At 44.0% G+C, this 18624-nt stretch overlaps 1 protein-coding gene across 1 annotated transcript in view; it reads left to right on the top strand.

Annotated features, from left to right (window-relative positions):
• TMEM233 (transmembrane protein 233) overlaps window positions 1-17414 on the top strand; it is a 46473-nt gene extending 29059 nt beyond the window's left edge. Inside the window, exons 2-3 of the mRNA XM_049865456.1 lie at window positions 3819-3955; window positions 15471-17414. Coding sequence (XP_049721413.1) covers window positions 3819-3955; window positions 15471-15477 — 144 coding nt within the window. The 3' untranslated portion in view covers window positions 15478-17414. The remainder of the gene's footprint in view (window positions 1-3818; window positions 3956-15470) is intronic.
• The last annotated feature ends 1210 nt before the right edge of the window (window positions 17415-18624 follow it).

Genomic DNA, 18624 nt, shown 5'->3' on the forward strand with positions numbered 1-18624 from the left:
CACACCTGCACTCAAGGCACAGATGACAGAGGTACCTTCAATATGACAAAGATGGCTGTTCTCCCCACTTTTTCAGTCACTGCTGCCGAGGACCTGAAAATGTCTTTTTACACAAACAGCCAGGAACTGACGGTGTTTGGGAAGGAGGGTGCTCAGTAATTTTCCTCTGGATACAGCAACACAAGGGCACTGCCACTGTGAATCTCAGAACTGCGTCTTCCAAGGGAACACAATGGAATAATCAATTCTGGAGGACCTGATTCTAGACTGGGTCATGAGCTCAAAATTTGGGGTCCTAAGATTCGATGCAGCGACTTTGATTGTGATGCCTCTAAAACAAAGATTCTCAAACTTGAGTCCCCAAAGATTCTGCTCCAACAAGGCGAAAAGCCTGATCATCTATAATTCCGATAAACAGCCAAGATGATGCTACCGCACACCAAGGATTTCAACTTAAAAAGAAAAACAGGGACCGGTAGTGGCACAGCAAAAACTAACATTTACTGAGCATGTTGTATGTGCTGGGCAATGCTGACCACATCCCATGCGTTAACTCACTGGATCCTCCAGTGTGAAATAGGTGCCATTACTATTAACCCAATTTACAGATGAGGGCACCGAGGCTTAGAAAGCTTGATAACTTGCCCTGGCTCTGACAGCTAATGAAGGTGGAATTTGAACTCAGGTTTATCTGAGTTTAGAGTCCATGCTCTGTTGCTTCCTTCCTTGGGACATTTAAGGTGGTGAGCACCTTGACCTTTTAGGATATTACAGATAGCTGCTGGACCAGAGGCTTTCAATCCTGGAAAGCTTTTAAAAAGTCCTGGTACCTGGTCCCCACACCAAATAGATCAGAATCTTCCCTGGAGGGGCCTGTTATCTGGTTTTTGTTTTGTTTTTTAACTACTCAGGTAGTTGTAATGTGCAGCCAGGGTTGAGAACTCCAAAATCTGGGACTCAGGATTCTGGAACTCACCTTGCTGGTAGTCCCTAATGTCACTGCAAGTTCCAGCTCCGCCATTTACACAAGGGGCCCGAAAGCAAGTCCTTTGCATTGCCAAGTCTTCCAGCCTGTTGCTGACTGAGGTGGCCTGTATCCAAGAATTAATGGAAGGTTCCGGAAACAGACAGTCCTGTGGTATCTGGGTGTTTCTCTGGCTCGTAACTGTCTGCATATGCCTAAAGCCCTTAATAGTGCAGGAAGAAGGGTAATTATTATTAAAGTGCTATAATTTGAGAGTCAAGATTCCCACTGAGATCACACACACACACAAACCCAAACCCAGTGCCGTCAAGTCGATTCCAACACAGTACTATTAGAGTTCTTCAGTATGTAACCTGTGAATAAACATTTCCAGCCTTCTTTGGGCTGGAGGGAAACCCTGGTAGTGTAGTGGTTAAGTGCTATGGCTGCTAACCAAAAGGTCAGCAGTTTGAATCCGCCAGGCGCTCCCTGGAAACCCTGTGGGGCAGTTCTACTCTGTCCTGTAGGGTCGCTATAAGTCAGAATTGACTCGACAGCAGTGGGTTTGGTTTTGGTTTGGTTGGGCTGGAGCACAACTTTTGAGCAATTCCTAGCAGTGGGAGGATAAAGCGGGCTTCTTATCAAGAAGAAGAACGGCACTGGCTTTCGGTTCAATGGCAAGCATTCTCTGAGCACCTCTTCTTTGCCTGGCACTGGACTAGGTCCTGGGAGACTCCACTATGTCTCACGGAACTCACATACTATAGGGAAACAGACACACCTCTTTATCCGTTCAGTCCATATGTATTTCTTAAGCTCCTACTGTGTGTCAGACACTGTTCAAAGTACTCACAACAAGGACAATATTTTAAATATTAAACACATTTGGCACAGGCCTGGAATGAGAAAGGATGCTCTGCTGGGCCAAGTGTTAACCCTTAGGTTGCTGGCTCATGGAGGAATCTGGAGGATTCTGAGAAGGGACCAGGATGGGTAGGATATTAGGGGAGAGGGTAGAAGTCAGGAGAGCTACTATTTAATAGTGACGTTTTGTTCTGTTATATAAAAGGTCACCAAGAGTCAGCTGACTCCAGGGCGACTAACAACAACAAAAGTATTTCAATATTTTAATAACTGGCAGGGCAGACAGTTCAGCACTTGGCTGTTAACTCAAAGGTCGGTGGCTCTAACCCACCAGCAGCTCTGCGGGAGAAAGACCTGGTGAGCTGCTTCTGCAAAAATCACGGCCCAGAAAGCCTACGTGGCAGTTCTACTCTGTCACAGGGAGTCCCTATGAATTGGAATCAACTCAACGGCACCCAAGAACGAAGTCGTGTTGAAGTCCTTGAGTCATGCAAATGATTAACATGCTCGACTGCTAACTAAAAGGCTGACAGTTCTAGTCCGCTCAGAAGTGCCCCAAAAGGCCTGGCAATCTACTTCTAAAAAATCAGCCACCCAAAACCCTGTTGTTGTTCTTAGGTGCCATCAAGTTGGTCCCGACTCACAGTGACCCTATGTACAACAGAATGAAACACTGCCTGGTCCTGCGCCATCCTCACAATCATTGCCATGTACGAGCCCACTATCGCAGCTACTGGGTCAGCCCATCTCATTGAGGGTCTTCCTCTTTTTCGCTTTACCAAGCATGATGTCCTTTTCCAGGGACTGAGCCCTCCTGATAACATGTCCAAGGTATGTGAGACAAAGTCTCACCATCCTTGCTTCTAATGAGAAAGCCCTATAGAATACAATTCTACTCTGACGCACATGGGGTCGCCATGAATCAGAACAGACTTGATGGCAACTGGTTATCGGTTAAATTCATTATCAGTGAGTACCAGTTGAATGTCAGCCTTGCCTGGGCATAGAGGTGAAAAAGTCAGCCCAGGTCCTTGACCTCATGGACCTACCTTCTATTGCAGGGATAAGTAAACTCTGGCTGTAAAGGATCAAATCATTTTTTTTACGCCTTGCGGACTGCATGGTCATTGTTGTATAAAAACAACAACAGACCATACTTAAACAAATGAGTGTGGCTGTGTTCAAACGATTCATAAACTTGGGTCATAGTTTGCCAGCTCCTGTTCTAGTGGACAAGGTGAAATACCCATCTCTCCTTTCATTTTACAAGTATTTATCAGGCAGCTTCTGCATGACAAGTACTGCACTGATCATTGCTACACTGTGCTAATAACGATCCCTGCCCACATGGTACTTACTCTCTAGTGGAGAGATAAAATCAAGGACTCTAATGTGCTGTGGTAAATGCTTAAGGAGAAGTGGTGGTTCAGTGATAGAATTCTCACCTCTCATGCAGGACACCCGGGTTGGATTCCCGGCCAACGCACCCCATGTGCACCCACCACCCATCTCTTGGTGGAGGTTTATGTGTTGCTGCTATGCTGAACAGGTTTCACGGGGGCTTTCAAACTAAGATGGACTAGGAGGAAAGGCCTGGTGATACACTTGCAAAAATCAGCCAGCAAAAACTCTCTCACAATGGTCCTACTCGTAGCCCATCATGGAGATGGCCCAGCACCGGCAGTGTTTCACTCCACTGTGCATGGGGTCACCATGACTCGGGGTTGCCTTGAAGGAAGCTAACAACAACAATGGTAAATGCTAAGATAAGAGTAATTACGAAATAAACTGGGGGCAGTTCACTCAGCCTGGGAGTTCAGGGAAGGCTCCCTGGAGGCAGTGTTAGCCATGCTACCTGCTCAGAAGCCGACACTAAGACTGGCAAAGTCATCAGAGGCCTCACGGCGCCTTTTATCAGGACAGCCCAAGAAGCACGTGTCCTTCCTTGTGGTTTGCCTGTCATCACCAGCTCTTCTCTTGTGCCCCACAGTCTCTACACAGCTACAACGAAGGAGATTTCGAAGGAGCCAGGCGGCTGGGGCGGAATGCCAAGTGGGTGGCCATCGCATCCATAATCATTGGCCTTCTCATCATCAGCATCACTTGTGCAGTTCACTTCACAAAGCGGTAAGTAGGGTCTTCGAATTCCTCCAGATGTAAAATGTCCTTTCTTGAATGACCATGGGACTCCATTAGGGTAGGTAAGGTTGGGCTCTATTAACAACCCCGAACAAAGGGGATTTTTCCTCAGTTACTCTGCATGAGCCACACAGGTCAGTGGAAGTTTTCTCCTCACACAGTCATTCTGCGCCCCAGGCTTTCAGAAGCTCCACCAGCTTGGAGCTGCTCTATCTAGAACAGGGGTCAACAAACTTTTTCTGTAAAGATTCAGATGGTAAACGTTTTATGCCCTGTGGGTCATACAGGATCCCTGGGTGGCACAAGCCGTTTGCGCTCAGCTGCTAACCTAAAGGCTGACAGTTTGAATCTACCCAGCAGCTCCATGGAAGAAAGGCCTGGCAAACTGCTTCCAGTTTACAACTATAATTTACAGCCAATTTACAAAAAAAAAAAAAAAAAAAGAATAGCAGCTAAGGCTGCTTATGTGCAATCAAACAATTCATGGGATTTGGTTCCTTGGTTTGGAGGCTTAGGGTCACGGTTTCATGCAGCATCCCAGTTAACTGGCCTAATAACAGGTTTAGTGTTTCTGTTCTACCTCCTAGTTCTTTGCATAGAGCCTGGTGGCTCAAAAGTTTGCAAGCAGCCGTCCAAGGCTCAACAACAGGTTTCTATTTACTTGGTGCAACAAAGGAAAAAGGAGAGTCAGGAATAGGAAGAAGGTATGGCATGTTTTGGCTAATCGCCTCCATGAACAACTGCCTCCTATGCCATGAGATAAGAAGAACTAGATGGTACTCAGATACCACTACTAAACATTTTGATCCAAGATCCCACAGAAAAATCCTGATCAAAAGGGGGAAAATGACAGAATTGCAAATTCTCATGGACTCTACATTTTCTGGAGGCATGGACAGTAGATGAACCCCTGAAACTATTGCCCTGAGATAATCTTTAAACTTCAAACCAGAAATATCCCCTGAAGTCATCTTAAAACAGAACAACAGTTTAGTAAAAAAAGGTCTGCCTTGAGATTATGCTCTTTTAAGATCTATATGGAATCAAACTGGCCACAGTAACACAAAAAATTAGATAGGAAATTAAGGGGCAGTGAGTTTATGTTAATGAGGGAGGGACAGCTCAGAAAAGGAAGGTAAGAATCGTTGCCCAACTCAAAGAATGTAATCAATGTCACTAAATTGTACATGTAGAAACTGTTGACTTGGTGTGTTTTGCTGTGTATATTCTCAACAACAAACTAAATAAAATTTAGGAAAAAAAATAATAAAATATTACAGCCAAGAAAACCCTATGGAGCACCATTCTACTGTGTAACACATGGGGTTCACCATGAGTTGGAATCAGCTTGACGGCAACAGGTTTGGTTTTGGGACATACTATTTGTTGCAGCAACTCAGCTATGTCATTTCAGCACAAAGCAGTCATAGACAATATGTAAACAAATGGATATATCTGTATTCCAATAAAACTTTATTTACAAAAAATAGGTGGCTGGCCCATGAACTGTAGTTTACCAACCTCAGATCTAGAACTTGAGATCTCCTCAAGCTAAGACAGGCAAAAGGAAGACCGGAGAATCCCACAGGGGCTTTTCCCTGCCTCAGCCCAGTAGTGACAGACACCACATTCGCTCACAATTTATTTGCTAAAACTGTCACATAGTCCCACCTAAATACAATAGGGTGACAAACATGGGACAGTAAATAGGATATTCAGAATTATAACGTGCTCTGCCTTACCACCTGACCTGCCAAATGGGTTCATATGTGAGTTCGCATTGTTGCTGTTGTTGGGTATTGTTGAGTCATTTTTGACTCATGACGACCCCCATGTGGTTTTCCAGATAGTAATCTTTACAGGGGGAGACTGTCAGGCCTTTCTTCTGCAGAGCCGCTAGGTGGGTTCAAACCGCCAACCTTTCAATTAGCAGCTGAGTATTTAACCATGGCACCACCAGCGTTCCTTGGTTTTGCATTGAACTACCTTAAATGTTTAGTTGAAGGACAGAAGAGTCTCCACACATTTTTAATATTGCCAGTGAGCTCTAACTCTTAAAGAAATGGATGTTGTTGATGCTTCCCTCTTTGTCTTCTAGAATCAATGACACCTTCCAGCTGAGGTCTGGCAGGGGACAAGGTAGTGTGATGGACAGCTTGGGCCCAGAAATGACTAGTTCAGATCCATCTCTGTCTTGCTCTGTAATTTCTGGCAAGACAGATAATAACTCTGAAACATCCTTTCGCCCTTCTGCAAGGGCAGCACAGTTACCACTATACCCTTGACCAAAGCACCATGTCCCTCTAGTGGAGAAGGTCAACCTCTTTGGCTGGATGTCCTCAGTTTCAGGAAGAGCATACCCGGATGGGGTGAGGAAGGAAGAAGACACCCTTTAACCAGCCACATCAGCCAACCCAACCCTGGCAGCCAAGAGGGTAGCGGATGTCATAGCCAGACCAACTTCCTATCAGACAAGCCAGGTCCAAGAGAAATCAGTGGCACCTGGATGGAGGAGATGTCAAAACAGGAAGTGTCACAGAGGGAGAAACAGGTGGTTTTATCCAGAGAGGAGAAAGAGACACTAAAACATCAAAGAAACCTCAAGGTTTCTTGCTTTTAAGATGGCGAATCTGTCATGTTGGCCTGTGAAAAGGAAGATGGTTGGAGAACAGACATGAACGCACTCTATTCTATTCTTTAAAGAAGGCATAATGTGCTTGTGAGGAGGCCCTGGGTGGTGCAGACAGTTAAGCACTTAACTACTAGCCAAAAGGTTGGTAGTTCAAACCCAATCAGAGGCACCTTGGAAGACAGGCCTAAAGAACGGCTTCCAAAACATCACAGCCTTGAAAACCCTATGGGGCAGTACCACTCTGCGTACATGGAGTGGTCTTGAGTCAGAATCAACTCAACCACAACTAACAACAAATATGCTTGTGCGTGTTTAAGGTGTGAGGTTGTGGGGCATGGGACTGGTGGTGCAGACTTTGGCTCCAGAGGACCTGATTTCAAGCCGCACCGCCACCACTTATCACTATGAGAGCGTCAGCCAATTGCTTAATCTCCTGCAACCTCAGTGTCCTCAGCTGTAAAATGAGGATTATAATAGTACCCATTCCAGAAAGCTACTGTGAATTAGATGACCCCTACAATGTGTAGAGGTTGGTGCCTGTTCCTTAGTGTCCAAAAAATGCAAACCATTTATTGATAATACTATTACTACTGTTACCAACATTACTGGTTGAGGTCCTCAGAATTTAGAAAGAAGCCCTTAAAAAGAGTCCAAGGCTTTGTACTCATGAGCCAAACGCAAAGACCAACATTCCAGAGGAAGGAGGCCAAGTACTGGCCTGGTTCCTAGGGGATTGTGAAAACATATACTATCCAGACCAGTGCTTGAGCTGAGTGAGTTGTAATAATAGCAGGTGACATTGACATGTTGCTGTTGTTAGGTGCCGTTGAGTTGGTTCTGACTCATAGTGACCCTGTATACAACAGAATAGAACATTGCCCTGTCCTGTGCCATCCTCACAATTGTTGATATGTTTGTGGCCATTGTTGCAGCCATTGTGTCAATCCATCTCATTGAAGGTCTTCCTGTTTTTCGCTGACCCTCTACCTTACCAAGCACGATGTCCTTCTCCAAGGACTGGTCCCTCCTGATAACATATCCAAATTATGTGAGACAAAGTCTCTCTATTCTCGCTTCTAAGGAACATTGGTGCTGTACTTCTCCCAAGACAGATATGTTTGTTCTTTTGGTAGTCCACAGTATATTTGATATTCTTTGCCAACACCATAATTCAAAGACATCAATTGTTCTTTGGTATTCCTTGTTCACTGTCTGACACTGATATAGGACTTACTATATACCAGGCATTGTTTGAGGCTCTTTACGTGAATTAACTCATTCAGTCTTCACAGTAACCCCACGAGGTAGGTATTATTATCCCCACTTTGCCAATGAGAAAACTGAGGCTCAGAAAGGTGAAGTTACTTGCCTGAGGTCTCGCAGCTAGTTAGTGGTAAAGGTAGGGTTTAAGCCTAAGACGGTCTGGCACAGAAGGCTGTGTTCTTAATCACAATACTACACGGCCTCTAAACCAATGTGTCTCTTTTAGTATATCCAGTCACCAAGGCCAGTACGTGGCCTTCACCTATGGCTAACTCCATAATTTATTTAAGTGAGGGTGATATGAAATTTCAATGTCAAAAAAAAAAAAAATGTGATGTGTCAGGTTTACAAAGTCAAAGGGCTGCAGGGAGCAGGCAGGGTACACACAGGAACGAAGGAGCCTAATAGTAGGACAATAGGGAGCAGTGGGGACTATGGTGAACTGGTGAGCACATTTTAAAGGGGCAGCCACCACTCTGCTCCAGCTGATCGTTACCACTTAAAATACAGTTTTTCAAAGGAAGCTGGAGAGCTCAGTTTTTACATAAAATCTCTTGATTTTTAGAAGGCGGCAACCAATTCACATTGTTTAAATGCATAGCAAGGGCCGAAAACAAACAAGAAAACCCATACCTTCAACCTGAGCACTATCTACTTTGTAGCTTCCAGCAGCCAATTTGGCTTTGAAAGATCAGTTTGCCCATGAGAACACCGAGAAGTTTTTCAAGGGACCCAGAAGTCTTTACGTATAGCGCCTTCCTCCATCCTTAACATAAGTGGTTCTCTCTGGGAAGCGGGTATTTATGTGGGTATGCTTGCACTGGAGGTTTATCAATAACACCAAAGGGATGAATGGGAGCTACTTCTGTGCTCCTTCTTTTTCAGAGGCAGTGTTTGACAGTGGTTAGAGCCTGGACTTCAGTGCCAGCTCTAACAAGATTCAAACCGTAACTCTGCCACCCAGACCATCTGGTAAAGTTACTAAGCTCTCTGTGCCTCAGTTTCCTGATCTGTAAAATGGGGATAATAATGATTTCCCCATATGGACACTCGCGTTCCTTTTAGGTACTTTTTTCCCCCATGTTATCAATGAAAACAAAAAAGTTTTCCACTGTTAGAAGTCCATGAAGAAACTCAAATTTAAAGGCTTTGTTGTGTGTCCTGAGAAAAACAAAGAGAGGGAGAGAAAGAAGTTAGCCTTTAGAGAATGAAATCAAGTCTATCTTTCTGTTTAAAAAAATAACAAGAAGGCCAGTTTCTCAGAGGTTTAAAAGAAGGTGACATCCAAGCTCCATTTCAACTCGCTAAGTCCTAAGTGAGGCCCAACCCTCTCCCTACCTTCCCCACTCCCACCTTGGGGGTTCTGAGGCAAGTGGTCCACCGAGCACCGATGGCAAAAGCCTGGTACATCTCCTCCCCATAAAGTCCGAAAGGAAGAACGCGCCAATGGTGGCTGTTAACAGAGTGGTCAGTTTTCATTTACATCACCAAACTCATCAGCCTGACTTGTTATATCAAACTCAACGCCAAGGATGGGAGTAAGTTACCGCAAGAGCAGATGTACCCGCAGGGAGGCTCTTTTGTAACAGTCTGAAAAGTATCAAGGACTTCAACCAAAGGGCTGGAAAAATCTGGCTTTAAATGAGCCCAAGACAGAAGGTGAGACAAAAGGCCTTGGATATGTGAATTTTCTGAGTTTCAAGTCATTTGAAAATAATGTCAGACTTAAATGGTTGCCTTTTAAAATTTCTGACGTTCCTGCCTTCTTAAAAATTATTCTTTTATTCTTATCAAGACTGCGACCAACCTCTTCTGCCCAAATGGTCAAAATCCCAAGTATTCTTAGAATAGTCTTGGTTCATGATAGGCTTATACCCAAGTTCATAAAACTGTCTCAACATATCCTGATTTTACAAGATATATATGTGAGACACATGGTCAACAGGGCAAAGAAAGATGACGTTTCATGACATCAAACATTCAGCAGCTTTGGACAGAATGCTCTACTGACCGAGGTGGTGTGTTCTGGTCCAAGAAGGACAGAAATTTACAGTACGTCAAAGTCAGAAAATCCTCTGCCCCCAAGTTGCTAGGGAAGGTGGAGAAATGAGTCACACAAATGTTTAAATATTGTAGTCATTATTTAGCAATTCTAATAATTCAAGTCCCTGCAGGCTTTTACTTTCTGCTGGGGCCTTGAGGATTTAAGCAAGGTCATTTTAGTCACGCTTCTCAAAGCCTGGGTCTCAGAACCACCTCCAACAGAACCATCTGGGATGTTTGTAAAAATGCAGATTTCTGAGCCTCACTCAAGGCTGACTCACAATCACCGGGAGTGGAACCCTGGAATGTGCATTTTTTTTCAAACCCCTCCCCAAAAATAATTGAGTATTTTCAAGCTGCAGAACCACTGTTCTAGGGCTTTGCATTTAACTGAAAACATTCTCGACTATGTAGACATGCTACACAAAACAGGACTAAGATTCCGAAAACAACAATCCCTAAGATTCTTGGGGACGCCCTGTGTGGTGCACATAGTTAACACACTCGGCTGCTAACCAAGAGGTTGGAAGTTTGAGTCCACCCAGAGGCACCTCAGAAGGCAGCCCTGATGATCTTTTCTGAAAAATCAGTCATAGAGGGGTGGAGCACAGTTCTACTCTGACATGTGTGGGGTCACCCCAAGACTCAACCGCAATTGGCTGGTTGTTTAAGATACGTGGTGGAAGGTTCAGCTGTTGATTCTTCCCCCTGCTCTCTGGAAATTTTACACACTGCCCAAGCTTCCTCATCCTCCTGGCCAGGCTCATGGTCAGTGGAACTTCTGTAACAGGAAAACCAAATAACATGACAAGGCTTGGGTGTGACGGAGGCAAGCAAAATATGATGAATGACACTCTAAGGTGACACTGGTGAAGCTTCATTTTACTTGGGGGTTAGGTTCTAATGCCAGGGTACAAGGCAAGCATTGAGTATTATCAAAATTAATATTGGAAGAATCCTTAAACCGGCATCATATTAGAGACTCACACAGAAACTTGATCAGCCCAACACAGCCAGTGTTCCCTCCAGCACTGGGTTGAGCTCTGGCTGAAGCAGTTTCCGTGTGTAGGGCTCCTGGCATATGTTGAAACACTGGAACCTCACTCCAGGTTCACACAGAAATAGTCACATCTCTATCCCATGTTCATGAACACTGAGTGGAATGATTGCTAGAATCTCCAGCTCTATTTAAATAGTCGCTCTTTTCTTTCTGAGGAACATGAATAATTGACTTGTCTTAAGCGAAACACACATGCAATGGAAACCCACTGAACTTACACCTCTGAGTGGTTTTGTAAGTATCAAACAACGAGGCATATGTATCACATTTTAAAAATGCTTGTTCGCCATTCTTGACAATAAGAGCCTTCATATTCCAAGGTTTCCTTAAGGGGAGGATTTGATGTCTAAAGAGGGTTAAAGGTCTGACAATTGACTCCCACTAACAGGCAGAGAGTTAGCAGATATTAACCCACTCCATACTGGCAGAGCTTCTGTCTTGAAAACAAGATGAAATGGGTCCTTTCCCGGCCTCAAAATATCCTTCAGTTGTATCAAGATTGGCATATATACCAAGGTGGGGGATAAGCAAGAAGTTGGCCCTTTTGCAAAAAACAAAAAGAACATATCTGTCCTCTTCCCTGTATTACTGGCTGAGGTAAGGCTCCCTGGGGATTGTTTTGCAAAGCTATGTCTTCAGAGAGTTGTAGTGACTCCATGATGAAAAAATGGGGAAATATTACTCATTTCTAGAAAGTAAGAAGAGTTTTTCTTTGTTTGGTCAGGTAGGTGAAGTAGAGACAAGTCAGACCTAAGTCACCAACCAACAATGGAAAGATTTTTCCTTTAAAAAGGATATAAGCTGGTGGGAAACTGATGAAAAATCAGAATAAACACATGAAAAAATGTTCAACCACCAACACACAATACTGGCAAAGCCAGCACAATTTGTACAAGGCAAGGTCATGGAAGCTCCATAGATATACCCAAACTCCCTGAGGGTCTGACCTGCTAGGCTCGGGGCTGTGGGGACCATGGTCTCAGGCAACATCTAGCTCAATTGGCATAACATAGCTCATAAAGAAAACGTTCTACATCCTACTCTGGAGAGTAGCATCTGGGGTCTTAAAAGCCGGTGAGAGGCTATCTAAGTCTCACTGCTTCGGGAGTAAGGAAGAATGAAGAAAACTAAAAATACAAGGGAAAGATTAGTCCAAAGGACTAATGGAACACACTAACACGGCCTCCACCAGACTGAGTCCAGTACAACTAGATGGTGCCCAGCTACCACCACTGACCGCTCTGACAGGGATCACAATAGAGGTCCTGGACAGAGCTACAGAAAAATGTAGAACAAAATTCTAACTCAAAAAGAAAGACCAGATTTACTGGCCTGACAGAGACTGGAGAAACCCTGTAACCCTATCAACTCGGTAATGAAGTCACTCCTGAGGTTCACCCTCCAGCCAAAGATTGGACAGGCCCATAAAATAAAATGAGACTAAAGGGGCACACCAGCCCAGGGGCAAGGACTAGAAGGCAGGAGGGGACAGGAAAGCTGGTAACAGGGAACCTGAGGTTGAAAAGGCAAAGTGTGCACACATTGTGGGGTTGTTAACCAATGTCATAAAACAGTATGTGTACTATTTAATGAGAAACTAGTTTGCTCTGTAAACTCTCATCCAGTAAAGTAAAACAAATTAAAAAAAAAAAGTTCAACCACATGGTAACCAGGGAAACACAAATTAAAGCAACAAGGAAACATTATTTTTTTTGGTACCAAACTGAAACAAAAGATGGGTAATATCAAGCAAGGTTGGCAAGAGTATGAAGAATGGGATATTACATTGTAGATGGAACAGTAAATTGGGGCACTCTTTTGGGAAGTCAATCTGGAAGTATTCATTAAGCCTTAAAATCCATGTAGGAGCCATGGTGGCACAATCGTTAAGTGCTCGACTGCTAACTGAAAGGTCAGCAATCTGAACTCACCAGCGGCTCCGCAGGTGAAAAGACCTGGCGATCTGCTCCTGTAAAAATGACAGCCTAGGAAACTCTGTGGGGCAGCTCTACCCTGTCCTATAGGGTTTCTATGAGTGAGAATCAATCCAAGGCACACAACAACAACAAAAAAAATCCATGTATCCACCCACCTAGCAATTCGACTTTAGTTGATATCCACCCTGTATTCAGGTGCACAAAAAGGCATGTAAAATAGTTCTCCTGTCGGAGCTGCATATTAGAATCACCTGGGGAGCTTTAAAAAAAACCCAAAGCTGAGGGCCCACCATAAACCAATTAGAATCTCCCTAATACAGCTGGGTGCTAGTGTGATTTAGAGCTCTCCAGGGGATTCTAACATGCAGCCAGGGTGGTGAGCCACGGATGGGGAATGATATCCACCGCAGCTGTTTGGAATGGGGGAACTCGAAAACTAAACGTCCATCAGTAGAACACTTAAGTCCAAAAAACCACACCAAACCTGACACAGTTGAGTCCATTCCAATTTATAGAGACCCTACAGGACAGAGTAGAACTGCCCCATAGGGCTTCCAAGGAGCGGCTGATGAATTTGAACTGCCGACCTTTTGGTTAGCAGATGTAGCTCTTAACCACTGCATCACCGGGGCTCTGCTAAATAAATACTAGTAGTTTATTCATAGGATAGATACTACACTGCAGTTTAAACATGGAAATGCCTTCCTTACTGTGGCTTTACAAGGCCCTGCATGATCTCATCTCCCAGCACTCTCCTCCACTCTCATTCCACACTCTCCTCTCTGATCAACATAAGCATGCTCCTGCCTCAGGGCCTTTGCACTTGCTGTTACATCTGCTGAGAACTCTATTCCTCCTGATACTGACATGGCTTACTCCCATCTCTTCTTCAGGTGCGTACTCATAATACCTTAGCAGACAGGTTATTCCTAACCAACTTCTCTCAAATAACACCCATAGCCCCACCCTCCCTCTTTCCATCCCCTTACCCAACTTTACTTTTCTTCTTAGCACTTAGCAGTCCCTGACAAATCATATACTTATGTTTATGGCCTGTTTCCTCCTACAAAAACAAACCTGTTGCCATCAAGTCGATTCTAACTCATAGTGACCCTGTATGACAGAATAGAACTGCCCCATAGGGTTTCCAAGGAGCACCTGGTGGATTCAAACTGACGACATCTTGGTTAGCAGCCGAGCTCTTAACCACTACGCCACAGTTTCCTTGTACTATGCAGAAAAACTCCAGGAACATTTTCATTTCTTTCACTGCTCGTAATAGTAGAGTGTAGTACTTAAGGTGCCTAATGAGAAGCTAGACTCCCAGTGCCGTCGAGTTGATTCCGACTCATAGCAACCCTATAGAACAGAGTAGAACTGCCCCATAGAGTTTTCAAGGAGCATCTGGCAGATGCGAACTGCCAACCCTCTGGTTAGCAGCCGTAGTACTTAACCACTCCGCCACCAGGGTTTACTGGAGCTCAAATCCAGGTTCTACCTCTAAATGGAGTCCCTGGGTGGTACAAATGATTAAAGTGCTTGGCTGCATACTGAAAGCTTGGCAGCTCGAGTCCACTGAGAGGTGCCTCAGAAAAAAGGCCTGGCAATCTGCTTCCATTAAATCAGCCTTTGAAAACCCTACAGAGCTCAGTTCTACTCTCCATGGAGTCACCGTAAGTCAGCATCACGGCTACCGGTTTTACCTCTCCACAGCTGCATACCCTTGGGCCTCAGTTTTCTCACCTATAAAATGGGGATAATAACATTATCTACCTCATAAGGTTGTTGTGAGGATTAAATTTGAGTGACTACATGTAAAACACAGTGCCTACCCTGGTGGCTTAGTGGTTAACTGCTACGGCTGCTAACCAAAAGGTTGGCAGTTCAAATCCGCCGGGCGCTCCTTGGCAACTCTATGGGGCAGTTCTACTCTGTCCTATAGGGTCGCTATGAGTCGGAATGGACTCGACGGCAGTGGGTTACCATTGTACTGTGTAACTGTTGGTTGTTATTATTACCTACACCTGCAGCAGTGCCAGCATATAAACATTTGTTAAGTATTAAAAAATTGCAGAATATGTACAGCACGATCCCATTTATATTAAACTCCCTCCCCCACACGAAAAGGCATATAATTAGTAAGTGCATATTTATGTATGGAAATGCAAAGAGAAATGCCTGAAGGACGCACAACAACCTGCTAACAGTACTCCTGCTCCTTGAGAATAAGATTCAGAAACGCTCAAGAAGCATTTTTGCTGCATCCGTGTGGTGTGATTTTTTTCCTTCTTTTTTGGCAAGTGCCCCACGTAAACTAAAATATATGTTCCAAATAAAGTTTTCAAAATGCAATCGGTGCTCTGAGGCAAAAACACGTAGACCTGCTGGTCTGCGTTCACCACTTTGCTAGTCAGAGTAAACGCCAACCAACCAACCCCGTTGCCATCAGGTTGGTTCCGACTCACTGCGACCCCAGGCGTACTCACGTTTAATAACCAAGCGGTCGTCCACCATGGAGCCTCAGTCACGCTGTCTTTCTGTCTGTCTCACTCTGTCTGTACCACACAGGATGTGAGGAGCCAGCTGTCCACCGTGAGCGTGGAGAACAGACCTCACCCGCACATACCCTAGGAATTTGAGGAACACACCCTTGACTTCAGACGGTAAGGTCTCTTCCTCCAGGACTCTCCAGAGGCAGGTCCCTGGCAACTGAATTCCAAGTCCAAATTTTACGAAAACCAAGGAGCACAGCCACGTCAGCCAAAGTCACTGATTTGTAAAGAAGAAACTATCCGGTCTCAGAACCTCAGTTTGGTGAAGACCACGGTGTCCACGCCTCTTCCCCAGAGCAGCGCCTCAGGGAGCCGGGGCTTTTACACCAGGGGCGGACTTCGTGGGGGGAGAGGGAGGTTCCTGGGACGAGCTGTGGGCATGGGTGTTGACGGAAGATGTTGAGCACAAACAATCGTTGCATGTTTAAAGTTGTCTACAGTAGCTGGATTTGTGGATTTTTTTTTTTTTTTCTTTTCATATGCTGTAACTTCACTCCAGTCTTCAATAACTCCTTCTCCTGTCAACCCCTCAGAGTTCACCCATGGGTCATCCAGTGAACCCATGGCCTTTGTCTTGATCCTCACTTTTTCTAACAGCACCTTGCTCTTATCCTCCATTGGTCAACTTGACCGCAACCTTAGGCTTCACTGAAACAAACTCTGAGAATATAGTTAGTCAATTCTAGGCACATGTGTGCCTTCGTCATCCCATTTTGGAGAATAAACTGGCTGTTTATGGAATGTGCTTTTTTTCAACCTTTTTTTTTTTTGGAAATTTCAAGAAAGATCTTTGGTTCTCCTGTATGCCACCTGGAAGTGCCACCCATTGCAATACTTTTCTGTCAAATGTAAACCCTTCCAGAGTGAATATACTAGTTTAATAGCACCATTATTCTGCCTACCAGAACACACCAACCTTGTGTTTTCCAAAGCGTGAGATGCTTTGCGTACCACAGGTGGTACACAAGATAATTTTAAGTAGTTCACACACACAACATTAAGTAACACCGAATCATAAAGACAGTTTTTCCGTTTTCTATTCTTTTTTCAATCCTGATTACACCCAGGAGAAAGTCTCTGTTTAGTACTAGCAGGTCTCTAACACCTTTCTGACATTACGGCTCTTTTCCTTTTTTAACAAAGAAAGAGCAGGCCTCAGGTTCAGAGCCTTCTGCCTAAATAAAATTTAATACCATTGTCTTGTTTTCATTGTTTTTATTTTTATTTATGACCTTCCATTTATGGCTTTCTACTAAGGGATGTGTTGCTTTTCAAATAATTTAAGAAAAACACCAAGTGATTAACATAACAGGCAATGCGTATACGCAGCAAAAATCAAAGAACTAATGTTAGAAACACCACAATAACTGCACCAACTTTTTTTTTTAAGCAAAAGAGAAAGTAGCTTATTCTAGTTAAATGAATAAGAAGCTGAGTGGAACAAAATACCTGTTGTCCAGTCCCTTTTTTCCAACTAACTAGCTATGCAAGTTGATTTGAGGCAAGTTTCTTAGTTTCTTTCTGTGCCTCAAATTTCTTCCTCTGGAAAACAAAGAATGCCTGTCTACTTACCTCACAGTGTTGTTGTAAGAATTCATTGCCTTAATAGATGTAAATGCCCCTGAGGGGAAATTCTAAGGTTTTATGCAAAATCAAAGCATTGTTGTGAGTTTTATTATAAATCCCAGACATTTGTTAAAATACTGAACCCTAACAAAAAATAAAAACTGACGGACACCACATTCTACCAGTCATTTCACCAAGATGTCTGTCCTGAGCCAGCACTTGTCCCTGGAGGACATCTAAATCAGGGACATATATTCTCAGCACACAGAAGTTCTACAGTCAGCCCACCATGTTGGATCCTGATTTCTGTTTCTCACATTGTGGTTTTTGTTTGTGTGTGGGGGAGCCCCTGGTCTTCTATCCAAATCAAATGAATGTGTTAATGAGAGGCAGAATAAAAATGGTTTTAAGTAAGCCTGTTTACCATGGTGTGTAAATTGTGCTTTCTTGGAGTTCCCCACCTTTCAGAGACTCTGAAAACCAATATGTACCCACCCATCCCTGCCCAAGCCTGTAGGGAAAACCATACAGAGGACAGGGTGTGACTAGAGAGGCATCCATTCCAAACTAATTTACGGGCTAATCAAAAAGGTAAAAAGCCTTTCTACTATATATTAAAAACCTTTGGTTCCAATGAAGTCAAAAAAAAATTCTTGTTACCAAGTAAGATCTCCCAGGTAGACAGGGGGTCTGCAGAGAGCTTTAAGAGTGAGGAAAGAGATGAAGGTCTTCTCCAAGGCTGAAATTGCCTCTGCTCTACCCTAACAACACGATTAGGAAAAGCATGACCAGGTACATCCACCAAGGGGCTTCTTCAGCAACCCGACAAAAACTGGTAGAGTTTACTGGCTCATTTTCATAACTGAAAATTCCAAAGACACCTTCAGGCATGTCTGGATCTTGGTATTGAGTATTATAAGGAGCTTGTCTCTCTCCATTTCTCAACTCCAACTTTCTCCGAGAGTCCGTGGGTGGTGCAAATGGTGAAATGCTCTACTAGCTGAGGGTTTGGTGGTTCCCAGAGGTGCCTCTCAGAAGGCGGGCCTGGCGATCTGCTTCCGAAAGGTCACAGCCTTGAAAACTCAATGGAGAAGTTCTACTCTGCAACACATGGGGTTGCCTTGAGTGGGAATGTACTAGATGACAACTAACAACAAACTTTCTTCCCAGCAGGGGCAGATTAACCCATAAGCAAGGTAAAAAAAATAAATAAGCACCCACTTAAGAAAGCAAGGTGAACTCAGGCTTAATTGTGCTTACTTACTAACCTATAGTGCACAATTTCACCTGATGAAATTCATCATGTGGTAAAACCCAGTTGAAACTGTGCACTACAGATTAGTAAACAAGCACAATTAAACCTGGGTGTACCCTGCTTATTGATTAATCCATCCCTGCTTCTGAGTTAGTTTTAGCTTCAAAGTTGCAAGATGGCTGCCAGCAGCTTCAGTCTTCTTCTTACCTGTTTAACAATGCTAATGGAAAGGAAATGCCTCTTCTCCCAATAGCTTCAGGGGGATAAAAAAAAGTTCAATTTAAAATAACGCACAATTGATTTGGAACAGGAACTGACCAATCGGAATGGATCCCAGCCATTGATACAC

This window comes from Elephas maximus, chromosome 22 (genome assembly GCF_024166365.1).
Source record: "Elephas maximus indicus isolate mEleMax1 chromosome 22, mEleMax1 primary haplotype, whole genome shotgun sequence".
In the NCBI taxonomy this organism is placed as follows: Eukaryota; Metazoa; Chordata; class Mammalia; order Proboscidea; family Elephantidae; genus Elephas; species Elephas maximus.